Source organism: Otolemur garnettii, unplaced genomic scaffold (genome assembly GCF_000181295.1).
Source record: "Otolemur garnettii isolate 467f Iridium unplaced genomic scaffold, OtoGar3 scaffold00003, whole genome shotgun sequence".
NCBI lineage: Eukaryota > Metazoa > Chordata > Mammalia > Primates > Galagidae > Otolemur > Otolemur garnettii.
In genome coordinates this window covers 42,497,006-42,512,766 of record NW_003852398.1, presented here as the reverse complement: position 1 = coordinate 42,512,766, position 15,761 = coordinate 42,497,006, and the positions used below count along the sequence as shown (strand labels likewise).

The 15,761-nt window shown below is 49.8% G+C and overlaps 1 protein-coding gene across 1 annotated transcript in view; it reads right to left on the bottom strand.

Annotated features, from left to right (window-relative positions):
* The window catches only part of FSTL4 (follistatin like 4), a 385,031-nt gene that overhangs the window by 111,875 nt on the left and 257,395 nt on the right, over positions 1-15,761 (bottom strand). Inside the window, exons 5-6 of the mRNA XM_012807125.1 lie at positions 8,343-8,536; positions 4,907-5,030 (exon numbers count right to left, since the gene is read on the bottom strand). Of these exons, the coding sequence (XP_012662579.1) occupies positions 4,907-5,030; positions 8,343-8,536 (318 nt within the window). The remainder of the gene's footprint in view (positions 1-4,906; positions 5,031-8,342; positions 8,537-15,761) is intronic.

The following is a 15,761-nucleotide window of genomic DNA, read 5'->3' as shown; positions in this document are numbered from 1 at the left end:
GACTCTAGAGGTCACACTCTTAACCATAAGCCACAGCCTGGTTCCTATGCAGAGATAAAAGTAGGCCTGTGGGCACACAGAGGAAGGTGTGTGGGGCTTGGTAGAGGGAAGAGAAATTGAGGAAGACTTCCTGGAGGAGGAGACTATTCATTGAGCTAGGCCTTAAAGTTTAGGGAAATCACTGTAGAAACTGAGATTCCCCTTACTGGAGAATGTGGATCAATTGCAAAGTATGTTTGAATACATGAGAAGGATCTGGAATCCTGATTCTGCTCCCTGTTGGCTGTGTGACCTAGAATTAGGTGCTTAACTTCTCTGAGTTTCAATTTCTGTATGTGTAAAATTGGATGTGGTAGGCAGTGCTGACACATCTCGAACGTTATGTATCACTTTCTACAACTGGTGTATTAAGAGCTCATCACTAAGGACAGCAACATTGACAAGAGTAACCATTCAGATGGAACACTGACTCTGAACTCAGTCCTTGAGCCCTGGCCTCAGGGGCACTCAGCAAGCTCACATGGCAACCTCCTTGAAGTTGGGAGAGCACCCCTACTTCTGTCCCCAGGAGAGAGTAGTGAGACTCGCATTATCTGTCTTCCAATTTTCAATTCCTCCCTTGGCCACTCCAGTTTTAACTGTTTTGTGCCCTTGAGTGAATGAGGGACCAAAGAAGATGAATCAATTTTTTGGCCCCTGCATTAGCAAGTCCTTCATGAGGTAACCCTTTTCTCCTTTGGGGTTATGGGGGTCATTGGCACCAATGGTCTTGGCCTCAGCCCAAACTGATGCCAGCTTGCAGGCATTCTCTGCAAATTCAAGAGCCACGTAAATTCAGATACAATTTTTGATGAACTCCATGCTGTCTGAAATCTTGCTACTCACTCTTAAAAACCAAGGAACCAAATGGAACAAGAAAACATAGGATCTTTGCCACCCAAGCTTCCTGCCCAAACTCACCCTACACTGATAAAGAGCCAAATAAATGTGGGTTGCAAGGGCGTCTTCCATGGCTTGTTTTGGCATTCTGCTCATCAGGGGGTGGGTGTGAGGGCCAGCTGAGACAGGGTGTGTGGCTGTCTGGTTCGGTGCCAGAGGATAGTGAGGTGAAGACTGGAGCTCACCATCCTTTCGTTTTGCAGCAACACTGGCAGAAAAACAGCTGTAATTTACCAGGCAACCGTTTTATCCATTTCACAGAGTTGCCTTGGCTACAGCGTAGTGCAGTAATCATATTAAAACACTGTTTTCCTTTCTGCTTTCTTGGAGCTTAGAAGAATCAGAGGTGAGGGGGGTGTCTGCCTCCTGAGCACTCGGCACCCCGGGTCACCCTGACACTCCACACACGTGGTCCTGGGACCTGAATATGGGAAGCCCCTTGTCCTACACTGATAGCTACTCAAACCCTTCCTGTGCATCCAACATGCTCACCAGCATTGCTCTCATCGGATTAATTAAAAGGGCAAGTATCTTTTTAAAAAGCAAGAGACACTTGTAATGAATTTTAAAGTGAGAGAAAAATCCTCATTTAAGCAACATGTATTTCCTATGATCCCACCTGAGTACTGAGAACAGCACCAAAAACATGCATAATTGAGAAGCTTTTTAGATGAGCAACTTTTAGATTAATTTACTGTGATAAAAAGACAAGGTCAGCACACACCCTTCTTACCGGTTGGCCCTGGATGCTGGGTGTCTGCTACACCAGGGACAGGTGGCTCTACTTCTTGTTGGGGGGAGGACAGGGAGGTGGAGTGCACGGGCTGAGAGGACACTGTCCCTTAGCTCCTAGATCAGTCTTGGACTTGGGAAACCAAAAGCAACTTGGAGAGAATATTTAGTTGGTAAATGGAGGAAAAGAGGGAGGCCACCTTCATATTTCATTCCTATCCCTATATGGAGACAGGCAATTGGGAGCTTTAGCTGAATCTGATAGTTAGAAAGAGACCATATTGACTCCCATGACTAAGCCACCTACCTGCCTTCCTTCCTCCTCCTGGAAGGGGGTTACCTGTTCCCCAGAGCCAGGAAGGAAGAACTGGCTCTACTGAGCTGGGCAGCCTCTACCTGTGAGACTCCTGGCATCACCCTCAGCCAGCTAGATTCTGTGGCAAACACTGGTCCCGTAAGGGCCAGGCCAGCTGCATGGAAAACACAATTTAGGGCTTATCCCCTCAATCTCAAAAACTTGTAAATGCAAGTCACTTCTTCAGGGGAAACACCTCCCCCCTCCCCAACCCATCACACTTTAGTCAAGCAATCAAGTCTGCTTCAGAAGACTAGGAGCCGGAGCCACACAGACCCCACCCGGCCTTGCCTCCAAGGACGCAAGCAAAATAGAGCCTAGAAAATAAAATGCTACAGCTTCAGCCTCTGCTGGGCTCTCAGCTCCAGTTTTTAGAATTAAATATAAAATGTTGTTGCTGAAATATTTGAGATATTACTTTCTGGGTTTTAGTGAGATTTCTTTAATGCTCATCGATTGCCGGGTAATAACTTGTACCTATATGTCTCATTTCAATTACCTATTTAAAATTCGCTGAACCATAAATCTATTCCCAGAGCTGTGGGAATTTAGCTTAGAGTTCCTATGACTTTGAAAAACCATTGATCCTCGTATGCTCCGAGTGGCTGCGTGTCAAGCCTTTATAGCGGGGTTAACTCATTTTGCGGCTTCCTTAATGGCTGCGAGTTTACATTTTATTGCATATCTATTATTTGGGTTGGGCTGTGATGAATGGTTTGGCTGCCCGGTTCAAAACAAGTCCAAGGCAACAGCAGAATCTAATTTGCTTTAAAAATGATGATTACAAAACCTTTCAAATAATAATCCAGGAATAAAAGAGAGCAGATGCCACATTGCTCTGCATGAGACATATGGCTGGAGGTGAGGGGATGGCGTGCCTCCTCTTCCAGAGTAGCTCCTGTTCATAATGACCATCATTAGGGAAGCCAGGGGGTGGACTCTTTCATCAGAGGCAGTAGGCATGTTTCTACTTCCTCGAGAGCAAAGCTAACAGCTTGCTGTTTGTCCCTAGATTGATTCCTAGGAATTGAGGCCATGGGGCAGAGGCTGCTGTGACACTAGGTACCAGGATGGTGCACCAGCAGTGCCATTCTCTGCTGAACGATGCCATCCCGGGCCACTGAATAGTGATGCCTAGTATGCTTCCAAGCCCCTGAAGTCTGGCCTTGCCATCAGGTTGTTAACAGGCACTGACCTTTTCTTTCACAGCTCCTTTGGAGAGGGACCAGAAAGCATTTCTGGGAATGCCTTGGAACTGTCCCTAGGAAACATGCTGCCTCTGTCCTGACTTGGAGAGTTATTCTCCCTGTAATCATCCCTAACTTTTCTACGGAATTAGAATTATTAAGGGGTCTTGGTTCCAGGAGGTAGATGGAGAAGATACTGCCAGAAGTGTACTCTGTGATAGGCGGGATGGTCTTGCTCAGTGATATGCAGCTCAATGGTGAGCAATATTGAATATTCCCACTGTGGCTGATCTGATGGAAAGCTACCAAGTATTAATATTTAACTGTTTTCTTGAAAAATTCCTGAAAATTTAATAATCAGTTCTCATGAGTCAAGTCTACGGAGTTCCTGATAATTCCATGCATGATAAAATTTAGAGATATATTTCTGGTAATAAACTTGTTGGTCCACAAAGCAAAGACCTCCCACAGCAGGATAAGCCAACCAGTCATTCACACCTTACTAGGAAATAGTGTGAGCAGATGTAAGTTTTACTAATGGGCAGGGAGGAGGATGACAGGGGACCCAGCATAGTCACAGCCCTATATGTATCGCTGGGTTGAGCTTTAGTCCTTGGTACTGGGGACGCTATGAACTGGAAAGGCCCCTCCCCTCTGACCATGTCAAGTGCATGACACTTTCCACAGGGAAGGGTCACACTTGTTTCTCTCCTTATGTCATCTGAGTACCTCTTCTATTTGTCACAAGAGCCCTTCTCGCCAGCAAGTCGCAAGGACTCCTTTTCAGGTCTTGCAAATATTTGGAATAGCAACAGCTCAAAGGGATGTCAATATGAAGCAGGGATATCTTCCTAAAAGTGGGAGTCCAGGTAAAGGCTGGGGTGAGGGAGGATGCAGGATCTGTGGGGGGCTCACACCCCCAGGGTCAGGGCTGGCAAGTCTCATCCAAGAGTGTCTCATGCAGGATGATTCTGTCACTTGCTTTAAGCAGAGCCTAAATGCCTTCCAATATAAAGGGCTTCATCTCTTTTGGGCCAGGCATGTCCTCTCTAGCCCCTGGCTTGGGCCCAGCATTACTCTTTTCTCTCCTCACTGTTGACCTCTGTCTGGAGCTATCTGGGGGCTATCCCAGCACTGTCTAGGGCTGGCATGATGTAATCTCTTGGGGGGATCACTTCAGGGAAAAGACATCGTTGCTCAGGGCATCTTATCTGCTTGTGGTATGCACCAGGGGCTCCACAGAGGGGCCATTTGGGGTACCTCCTCTGCCTTCACAAGAGCACCTACCTTCTATCCTTTGACAGGGACCCCTACCTCTCTCCAAGGCAGACTCTCACTCTCTGTTGTCACTGGGTAGTGATTGTCCCCTGCCCCTGCCTGGCCAAGCTCTCCTGTGGGTTTCTCTCACAGGGCACCCAATAAGCCTGGGCCATAGCCTGAGGACAGCCCTATAAATCTACTCCCTCCACATGTCCTCGTAAAACCCTCTAGGCTTCAATCACAGTTGTGGGTACCTCATAGAGTGATAAAAACCTTTATCCAAGCCCTGCCTCTCTTTTTACCCTTTCCTTAAAGCTCAGGCAAAACAAACCCCACTGCTTTCACCTGTAAGGCCCCTGATACCATTTTGGTGTGGAATTTCTATGGAAACACAAGCATTTGCCCACTGGCATCCTGACTGGGCCCAACTTACGGAAGGCTGTGTAGAACTCGTGGAGGGTCAGGGAGTTGTCACTGTTGTAGTCGTCAAATCGGAGGAGGTCAGCTGGAGAGCAGCCGAGTAAGTCTTCATCCAGGTCCTGCTCCTTGAGCATGTGCTGTGGGGCAAGGAGGGAACAAGGCCGGAGCAGGGGTGAGATCAGAGCGGTGGGCACTGCTAGGAGATGGCTCAGGCTGAGCAGGGTCTCCAGGGACAGCTTCTTTGGCCTTGGGGAGCACCTGGAGCTCTTTGGTTTTGTCTGGTCTACATCCCTTATTTTATAGATGAGGAAACTGAGGCTGAGAGAAGGAAAGTGATTGCCACAGAGTTGTGCAGGGGTTAGGGTGCAAACCAGACTAGAGTGTAGGTCTGCCTTCTCTCATCTGGGCAGACAGAACACAGACAGTCTGAGATGGGAAGATCCTTGAGGCCACTTTTGTACCCCTGAGTGCTACAGCTGGGGAAAAAGAGAAGGGAAATGTCCCCATCAAATACACCCAGCACGTAGTGGCTGAACTCAGTGTGGGGATCAATGCCTGCTGGCTCCTGGCTGTGCAGAGCTGGAGGTCACTGCTCCACCAATGTACCCTCCTGCCACCAGCTCTTACTGAGGTCTGGGCAGTGTCTCCCAGCCCTGACACACCCCGCCAAATGGGGCAGCTGCCATTCTATAGACATAGGCTGGAGCCCTACTGAGGCTTGCCCTGTCCTGTGAGGGCATGAATTGCCTTTGGGATTCTGGCCCAGGACCTAAGGCTAGGCCCTTGTAAGCTCCACTGTGGGCATGGTCTGACACAGGCTGCCCCAGCTGACCAGCCACACGGCAAATGCCAAAAGATGGTGAAGGATAGAAATCCCAGGCCCCCTTGTTCAGCTGGAGCTGGAAGCTGGTATGTCTGGAGTTAGAGGTCTTGGTTTTCCCTGTGGGTCTCAGTCTGCAACTACAGGTCTTGCAAGGAAAATGCTCAGAAGGAAGTCTTTAAAGAAAGAAAATGATTTTATTTTATTTTGGGGGAAGGGGAGAAAGGGACAGAAGCATTTTCTCTTTATTTAACATTCTCGGCTTGGCCTGCTGTATTAAAGGCAATTTAATGTGATAATGTTAAAAAAAAAATGACCCTTCACCCAGCAAGTAAGAGCGTTCGATAAAAGGGAGATCAACCATAACTCCTGAGATCAATCTTCTGAAGATAGAAATTTCCCTTTGTCTATTTCTGCATTGGAAATTGATTAACTTTTTACAGGGCCAATGAGTTTTTCCCTGGCGCCTTTGATTCGGTGTCAAGGAAAAGCCCACTTTAGCTTGGTTCTACTTGGCAGATTTATGAAATGAACTTTAAGTATATTAAATTTTAAAGAGGAAATCATAGTCTAATTACTACCCTTATTAATGGCTTCAGGTGCCTTGGGCCACATATTTGCCAGATTAGAGCAATGTGCCCAGGAAGGTTCTGTTTACACCTGGGAGTCATATGGGTCGGGGGCCAAGAGTTTACAGTGGCTTCTGCCTACAGCAAGCTGGTCTCACCTTCCCTGGGTACTCCTTGATTGGTCTATAGTGTGGGGAATTGCCAGGTGGTTCTCCCTGCAGGGAGCCGTTACCAACAGGACCTGGGCTTTTTCCCAGAGAGTCCCTGGCCCTGCCCCTGGAGTCTGAGCCCAAGCTGGGGGCTTAGTGTTGATGGAGATGGTGACATGTTGGCAGGGTGGATGCCCTGGAGACCATAGGCAGCAGGGTCTCTGAGATGCAGGCCACTGCTGCTCACGTGTGGGTGAACAGGGCCCCTGGAGATTCCCAATGTGCTCCCTAAAGCAGGCTCTAGATTGGCTGGAGCAGAGGCGTATGCCCAAAAGCTGTGGTGGCTGCTCCCTGCCAGGATTCTGTGAGCACTTGCTATCTCCACAGACTTTGAATCACCTAGTACCACATGGTGAGAGCCATTCTCCCCAGGAGAGCAAGAGCATGCCTCAGCCTACCTGGGTTTTACCTGAGCCCCATCATGCCCCAGGCAGTGAGCTCAACTCGAGCAAGCTGCTGCCTCAGTTTCATCTAAAAATATCTTCATTTAAAAATATCTAAGGTGGGATAATAGTAGTCCCCATGTTATAGTAGAGGAGGGTTGAAAAGTATGAGGGAATAATAGCAAAGATAGTGATGACCATTGTCATCTATTGAAAATACACCATGTGCCTGGGGCTGTGTTAAGCTCTTCACTGTCTCAGCCCATTTAACACCAGGAGGACCCTGTAAGGTTCACAGATGACAAACAGAGGCACAATTAAGTGAGGTGTCTCCCAAGACCTCCTGGTTGATAAATGCTGGGCAGCACGTGGCCTCGGGCAGCTTGACTCTGCAGTCTGCATTCTTAGCCCCCACCCTCTATAACAAGGAGCTCTTCTATACACTTATTAATCATGGTACAGGGCCTGGCTTAGGGTCAGGCCTGTTGCTCAGTAAGTCCTAGGGCACTTCCTGCTCTAATTCTTCACAATGACCTGGCCACGGCCTTGATAAAACCACCAAGTCATGAGTAAGATTTCTTTAAATTGGCATCAAAGATGGAAACTTGTCCTTCACATCAATCCTCTTTATGGACACTCAGTAGTCTCTGGAGAAGAGCTGTCCCTGCCCCCTGACCCTTGGGGAGGCTGACCTCAGTCTCCTTGCAGATCTTGGCACTTGTCTGGTATGGTTCTAGGGCCCCGTGGAGTAATGCAGGGGCCTCTACCTAGCCTTTCTGCCATTAGATCCCTACAGACTTTCCCCATAGTGACAGTGGCTATGGCCCTAGGGATTAAAGTCACTTTTGCTTTCTCTGCTATAGCCACTAACTTCCCTCTCACCACCTCACAGCTGGACAAAGGGATACATGTGCTCTGTGCAAACTCACGGCCTTTGGGGAGGGAGGAAAACCAAGTGTGCAGTGCAAATATGGACACAGGGCTTCCTGCAGGCAAGCAGGCTGGGGGTTGTGTTGTTGATATTTGGATGCCAAAAAAAAGTGACATCCTAAGGTAGAGGACTTGGGGACTCTGGTTATAGCTCCAAAGGTGTTCGGTGGAAACCAAACACTGCTTCCTTGTAATTTTTCTGCTGAGGAAAGTAGAGACTCAAGGAAAAAAAGATTGATTCCCTAATTGATTTCCTCAGAGAAAGCCCTCTGAAGTGACTGAGGGTGCTTCAAAGCCTATGTGTAAAGAGTGGCTGAAGGTGGCTGGTGGGAAGAAAAAACTGCCGTCGTTTTATTTGCAAGATGTTCTCTGAGGTGTTGAACACAAGCTCTCTGACTAGCGGGAGGGTCGGGAGAAGGGTTTCTCTTTTAGAAGAGAGTTGCAAACAACCGCACTTGTGTGGCCTCCCACACAGATGTGCATGCTGCGTGGCAGCTGGGCACTCCACTGCGGGATTGCCGCTGAGTGCTGTACCCACCTGTGCCAGCTCTGAGCTGCTGAGGTGGCCGCTGCCATCTGCATCCAAGTCCTTAAACAGAGATTCCACCAGGAGGCGCTTCTGGGAGGTGGGGTCATCTCTGCTGCTCCCTTCTTGGGGGGGCCGCAGGCGGGTCTGGAGCGCCAGAAGGACGTTCTTCAGGCGGGCATAGCCAGCCATCGTGCATGTGTCACCTGGAAGAGAAGATGAGGCAATACAGTGAAACATAGCCTTGGTCTTGAGAGAATGTTCCTGTCACCAGTCCATTTGTCCATCTTCCTCATTGCTAGTCACTGGGCACTTACTATGTGTGGGGCAAGGCACACCTGTCGTCATTGGGACTTACCTGCCTGCCCACCAATCCATTCCGTTAACGTTTGCTGAGCACTTTGTGCTACACATGGTCTGTGCTGGATGGAGACGTCTGTCCATCCTCCCAATGTTTACTGAGCACTTATTATTAGCCAGGCATGGAGGGAGTGCCAGAGGGGACGGGCAAATCCTTCTAGCAGAGCTTACAGTGGTAGCTCCACACTGGCTTTAGGAAAGTCGGCCCCAATTCCATTTTGTAGTAGCTCGTTTTTGCCTTAATCCTACCTTAAAGGCTGCTTTTGAATACTTGGCCTCATAGATTAGGGAGTTTTACTTAACAGGAAGAGTAAACCCTGCTTACGTTAACGAGGTACACTCCCAGAGCTGGATTACTTCAAAACAAACACATGTACACAAGTCTATGGCTGAGCAACAAAAGGAAGCTTTACAAAATTAACACCAGAGCACACAGCCCATCCTCCTCAGGCCTTTTATCACAGGCAAGCTCCCCAGACAGCATTAGAGCCTCGCCATGTTTTGGCAAATGAGACTTGTGATGCCCTGCAACATGACATAGTTTGTCTTGCTGGTGACAGGTCACTGGGATGAATACCACACAGGACACGGCTCATAAACTGTCAGCAGAGCAGGGCAGCCCCTCTAGCCCCACTTGCCACCTCTCCAGGGGATGGGAAACTTACTACACTTGCCTTGCTGAATCCTGGAGAATGGTCTGTGGAGTCCTCACAGACCATTCCAGATTGAGGGTCCATGGGCTGCTAGGAACGGAATGTCTGGGGCTGTGGGGCTCTTCCCCTTAATTCCCAGGCCTAGAGCATCAGGGAATAGTTCAGGGTTGGAGAGTCAGTAGAAGGCAGTGCTGGGAAGCATGGCCTCTGAGGTCCACTGGACTTGAGTTCCAGCTCTGCTGCTGTCAGGCTGTGTAAGGCTAGGTGCCTCAGTGATTTCATCCATCAAATGGGGATAATAGTGTCTCCCATGAGGTGGGGATGTGATGAGGACTGAATATGATGTGCACATAGAGGCGCTGCCCTGGCTTGGCACACAGTAAGGCTCATAAGTGATAGCAACTATTATGGAAACCATGTTTGCTGAACAGCAACAAACAGGGAAGCGATTTGGCAGGGAAAGGAATGACAGGGAGTCTGTCTGTTGCTTTCTTCCTCCCCTGCTCCTTCACTAGATAAGCCTGGAAAGTCCAACCACTTTTCCTGTGTGTGTTTGTGTTTGTAGATTTTCTTCCAACTTGGGGTCAATTGATTCCCATCAGAAACAGATGCTCATTACCATTTCGTCCTGCATGTTTATTTAGAAAAAAATCAATTGCTGAGTTCAATGTAATCAAATCTATTTGCTCTCTGGGAGTCTCCATGCTCTGACAAGAATGGCCCTCTCTCACACCCCCAAACTTGCTAGCATTCCTCTTTTGCCTGGTAAGATATCGATTCCTGGGAGTTCTTACGACCACCAGTTGCCAAACCCAATTCTAAAGTCTGTACAGCGGCGTGGTAAACAGTAGGGCTTGTCCCATCTCAAAACCTGCTGGGTGTTTCTTCTTTCGGGTCCGGATAAAGATCAATTTTGGGAAAGGGGAGGAATAGTCTTACTCAAGTCTAGCCTTTACCCCCCCCAAAGAGGATGAAGTCTGGTCCTGGCAAAAGGAATTGGAGACACAGGATAAAAGTGGAAACAGAATCATTGGGGTGAATGGTGATGGAGGTGTCTGGGGGCAGGTGCATGACCCAGCACTGGAAACACCTTCAGGCTTTCCTGCAGTGAACATTTACACCCGGTGCTGGGCAGCTGGGGCACACAGCAAACGGACATCGTGCTGGTGGACAATCAGGCTCCTATGAATATGCCACAGCAGGGCCACCTGTGTGTTAGGCTAAGCCATATGAGATGGGCAGGACGTCTCATCCTCACTAGTCCCCACAACATTCCTCTTGATCCTTGGTCAGGCATAAGCCTCTTCTGAGCTACCTGCTGTGATGGCTGGCACAGGGGGCAGAGGGCATAGGCAGACAACACCTTTAACAGTGGCAGGCCAGGGAAACATTGAGGCGGGTCCTGCTCGGGTGGAGGCGGGGGTGTGGTGGCAAGCTCCCCAGGCTCTGCCCCTCCTGTCACATCCTTACAGTTCAGAGTGAGCTCACAGGCTTTCAGCTTCCCCACTGTGGCAATTGCTGTGCAGATACCTGCTGTCAGGAAGGCAAGCAAAGTCTAGAGGCCAGCCTGGGGAAAGTGGGTAGGTGCCCAGATCTCCAAAATCAGCTCCCTAAGACCTGGCCACACCCCCTGCTAGGGTGCGTGCTGGCCAGGCCCCTCCCATCCTGCTGCTGATTTATTTACTACTCTGTGCCAGAGGCCGGGCAGCATGCTAGAGATAGGATGCAGCTTCTAGGCCTGGACATGGTGGGTGTCCTCAGGGGACAGGGAATGAGGCTAAGGGAGGGGTGTTCAGGATGATGCCTGTGGGAGGAAGAGGAGCTTTGGGAGGTGGGGTCAGAGGAAAAAGCTCACCAGGCAGCAGGAACCAGGTGTGTGGGAGAAGGGGGTGCAGTGCACCTGGAGCCCTGAGAGGGCTGGGATGGCTGGGCTAGAGTGAAGGGGCGGGAGAGTGTGGACCGAGGCTGGCAGGAGAGGGTGGTGGGGCTGTGGGGAAGCGTGGGAGCCATGGCATGATGCCAGGCTCAAGACCTCCCATGTCCCTTCTTTACTGCGGCTCTCACTGGCCTGGCCTGTGCCCCGAGGTCCTGAGGCGAATCAAAGGGCTTCTAGAAGAGAATCGGGTTTTGTGTGTGTGATCTATTTTCTCTTTGTGTTTATCAAATTACTGTCTCCTTGGCTTACATTTCTCAGACTTTCTTTTTCACTTGACTTCAAGTCTTCTGGTTCATATGAGTGAAGTGCATGTAGACAGATTATTCGAGTCACAGTGCCAAAATGTCAGGATCCAAGCAGTTGTTTGCGTTCTTGGTTCTTAGTGTGTTCTTGGCCAAAGAATGACCATATCCACCAAAAGCAAGGCAAACATGACAGAAGGTTTACTGAGGAAGAGGAAGACAGGTTTACTGAGCCAGAGCAAGATACAGACTTACAGAGCAAGGTACATCGAACAGGCCCCTTGCTGTAACAAAGGAATAGGCCTGGAAGAGAATCTTAAATCCTTCTTTAGTCCAGGAGAATCTGTGCTTTAAAGAAGTCACAAGAGAGGAGTTGGCCAAAGTTAAATCATTAAATTATTTGTCCAGCATCACTGGGCACCACTAGTGCTCTAGAGATCTGGGGGAGCTGTGGACGTAGGGGAAAGGCATGCTGATGGCAGGATTTCTGTGCCCTGGAGAGGATCACGTAAGATCCTGAGGTCCAGACTCTTTTACTGGGAAGCCCGCTGATGCTTCATTTCAGTGAGGACAGCCTGCGTGGTGGTGTCATGCCTCTGTCATCTGAATTCCATGGGGTGAGGTAGCAGGGGGAAGAAAACTTCCTTCCTTGCCCTATTCCGGGCCCCAGAAGTGGATGCCCCCAAAGCTGCAGCTTCCAGCTCAGTGCCAAGGTGAGCGTTTCTCTGTTGAGGGAGGCCTTGACTCCCAGGATGGCTACCTTCCTAGCAGGATGTGTACAGTTTTAGTTGTTCATTCCCAACCCCTGTGGTTTCACCATGGGGTCAGAGAGGAGTGTGGAGCACTGGGCATTTGTGATTTGGCCAGGCCTGGTCTTCAGCTAAAGGCTCTCTACCCTGCTTTTAGTTTCAAACATTTGTCTTATTATAAAAGAAATACTTGTCCACCAAAAAGCAACTTTGGAAAGCACAGATGCATATAAATAGAAAATACATTATCTATAATTCACCTCCCAGAGACACTGCTGTCAACACACTGCTGGCCAGAGGTTAAGCTGGCCCCTCTGGTGCAATGTGCTCCCTTGCGCAGGCTGGCCCTCATCCACTGTGTGCGGGCCCTGAGGCCTGGACCTCCACAGCTTCTATTTTCTGATTTTTCTCTTGTCCTTCTTAAGTTCCAGTCAATTTGGGCAAGAGAATGTCAATACCCAAGGCTCAAGTCTGTTTCATTTTCACATGGGTCACCCCTGCCCACCACCCAGCAAGTCCACATGGGTGCCTGAGAGAGGGAGAAGATGGGGGAGAAGCATGTTCCTGCCAGGGATCTGCCTCCAGCTGGAGTGCCATACCCAGATCTCCACTCTGCTCACCCCTCAAGGTGGAGGAGAAGCGTGTTCCTGCCAGGGCTCTGCCTCCAGCTGGAGTGCCATACCCAGATCTCCACTCTGCTCACCCCTTTGCTCTGCCTTGGCCACTGCTTAAACACACCTGGTTTACACTAGCACCTACCTTCCTCACTCTTTGTGCCCTGACTCTGCTCTGGGTACCTGAGTGCCAGGGAGGGAGGGAACCATGTCCCTCTGGACTACCAGGGTCCAGCCTCAGCCTTGGCCCTCAAGACACTTTGGCTCCTTCTGAGGGAAGGTCCCTGAGGGATGTGTGGCAGAGGCTTGGGGACCAAAACATCTCCCCTTGGTGCCCTGTGGGTGTTGACCAAGATGATGCTGAGAATAGTACTGGCCATCCCTCACTGAGGAGTCCAGACCAGGGCCTCGTGCCCATTGTCAGGGCCTCTCTGGTTCAGCCTGGGGTGTGGGAGACCTGGACTACAGTTGAACTTCCACATTGATTGATCCAGATGTGCTGTACATCTTTCAGAGAGAAGGCCAATGATTGCATATAGGCTTGAGGTCTGTGCCTTGAATGAGGCTCACCACGGACTGCAGGGGACCTGCTTCATGAGTGAGCCTGACTGAAACTGCAGAGATTTCTACCCTCATGCCTGGAAAGTCAGTTAAATATTTCTTCTGTGTCTTGATGGTTTCCAGGTAAAGAGAAATTGTGTTGTCATGAATAAGGGGCTTTTCTTTCTACCTGCCTTTAGGGTCAAGCCTTAGATGAGGTTTGGGGAATTCCAGGGAGGCCTGTAGATGCTCTATCTCCTGCTGTCACTCCTCTTTCCCTGTCTTCCGGCCCAGCTGGCCTCTAGCATCAGGGAGCCTGCCCACTTCCCCACTCACACAGACCTGCCTTCTCCCTCAGCTGCTCTTTCTGCCTAGTCTGGATGTTTCTGCAGGACGCTTGCCACTCACTATAGTTTGGGCTCCCCTAAAGCAGTCCCTGAGATGAGGATCAAGGGGCAAGCAGCATATTTGGAGATGATCCCAGGAAGTACTTGAAGGAGTAGGGAAGTGAGTCTGGGGAGGTAGAAAAGCCAATAATGCTGATGGGTGGGCTGCCCCTGTGGGAGACCTTGGAGAGTCTGTATAGGACGTACTGCAGAACTGTTCCACCGGGACGTGAGGCTTTTTCTAGCAACTTCCATCCCTACTGGTTGAGGGTTGTTCCTGGAGGAATTAACCACCCCGCAGCTAGCACCTTTGAACCTCCCAAATAAGGACCAAGCACACTCCTGAGGCCGCAAGATACCTTTAGACCATCTTGATATTGTCAGCAAATGTTGTGGGGAACGGTCCACCAAACCCACGTGTGACTTCTGGGGCTGACTGAGGGAACGTGGGTGGGTTACTATCAGCATCTGCTAGGTCCCCTCAGCAAGTTGTAAGTTCTGTGCAGTTGGGGACTTGACTGGAAAGTATCTGAGAAACATTATGTTAAATGCATGCCAAATGAGTTGATCAGTGATTATAGTCGAGGGCCAGAGTCTTGTGGCTCCAGGGCAGACTCCCATAAAACAGCCAGAGTGACAGGCCTGCTCTGTGACAACCTTGTCTGGAGTCTTCAGGTAGAGACAGACTTCACACAGGCTACTTTGTCAACCTAACGATGGTCTCCACAAGGCTGAACAGAGCACTGGACAGGGAGTCAGAAGACCATCTGCCTTTGGCTTTTCCTCTCTAGGAAAGACACTCCTCCCCTGCCCTCTTGCCCCCATTTTCTATCTTAAGATGAGGGTAAGAATAACCCCTTACCACCTTATAGGGTCAAGACATAAAAAGAACTGTGAGCAGAATTTTCAAGTCCAAGGGCTTGCAAAGAGTTCTTTTCTAGATGCAATGGGCTCCAAGCCCCAAGTGAGTAGGGGTGCGGATCACTCATCTATGTTCCTTTCACTGTCGTTTATAGATAAATAGAACAGGGACAATGTCCTGGATTTCCTCCCTCCCTTCCCACTGCCCATGGATGTCTCATTCTGAGACCTCTCATGGAGAGAAGCTGCATGTCCTGGTTATTCTAACACTGACAGTGCCCGGGCAAGTCCTTAGGAGGGCCTGGCCACCTCTTTGCTGGCCCAGAGGCCCACCAAGTCAGCCAGCCCTGGCACTGGCCTCAGGCTCCCTGCCAGCACACATGTGGAGCTCTTCCCACTCCTAAACCAGGCTGCTTTGGCAGATAAAATATTGATCAGCCTGCAAGGAGCCCAGAGTGTGATCCTATTTTCATGTCAGAACTTGGTAATGAACTACATTTATCAAGCCCGTTCTCCATGAGAAAGGTCAGTCGCAGATCTGGCTAAGTTGTTATGACACCTCATTAATCTAGTTCCCTCAATAATTGTCCCTCTTTGAAGATTCTAATGTTCTCCCATTCCAGCCGCACTCCCTCGCACAGAGGGAGATGATTATAGCAGGAGCTCAGGCACATCCGCATTTAATTTTTGAGCAAAGGGAGATAGGAAGCAGGTAGCAGTCTCTGGAATTAAATGTCCATCAAAGAAACACTTTCTATTGCAAAACAAAGGGAATCAAGGGAAACACTGTAAATATTCTATCAGCCACTTGTGCCCCCGCCAGATTGTGCCTCACAGGGACTGTCCCCACTCTGCTGCAGGTGAAGTTCCAGGCCCAGGTGTGGGCAGGGCTGGGGGGACTCCAAAGAGTCCAGGGGACAGGGCTGTTGCACAAGGTGGGATAGGTAGGAGATACCACCCATAGGCAGAAAGCTCAGATTCTACCTGAGAGTGAGACAGGCCATCTGGTCGCGCCCCTGCATGGTGACACGCCGGAAAGCAGGCCCTCTCTCACTGCCCCTCCTCCCCTGCACCCTGAAGGCATCTCGCT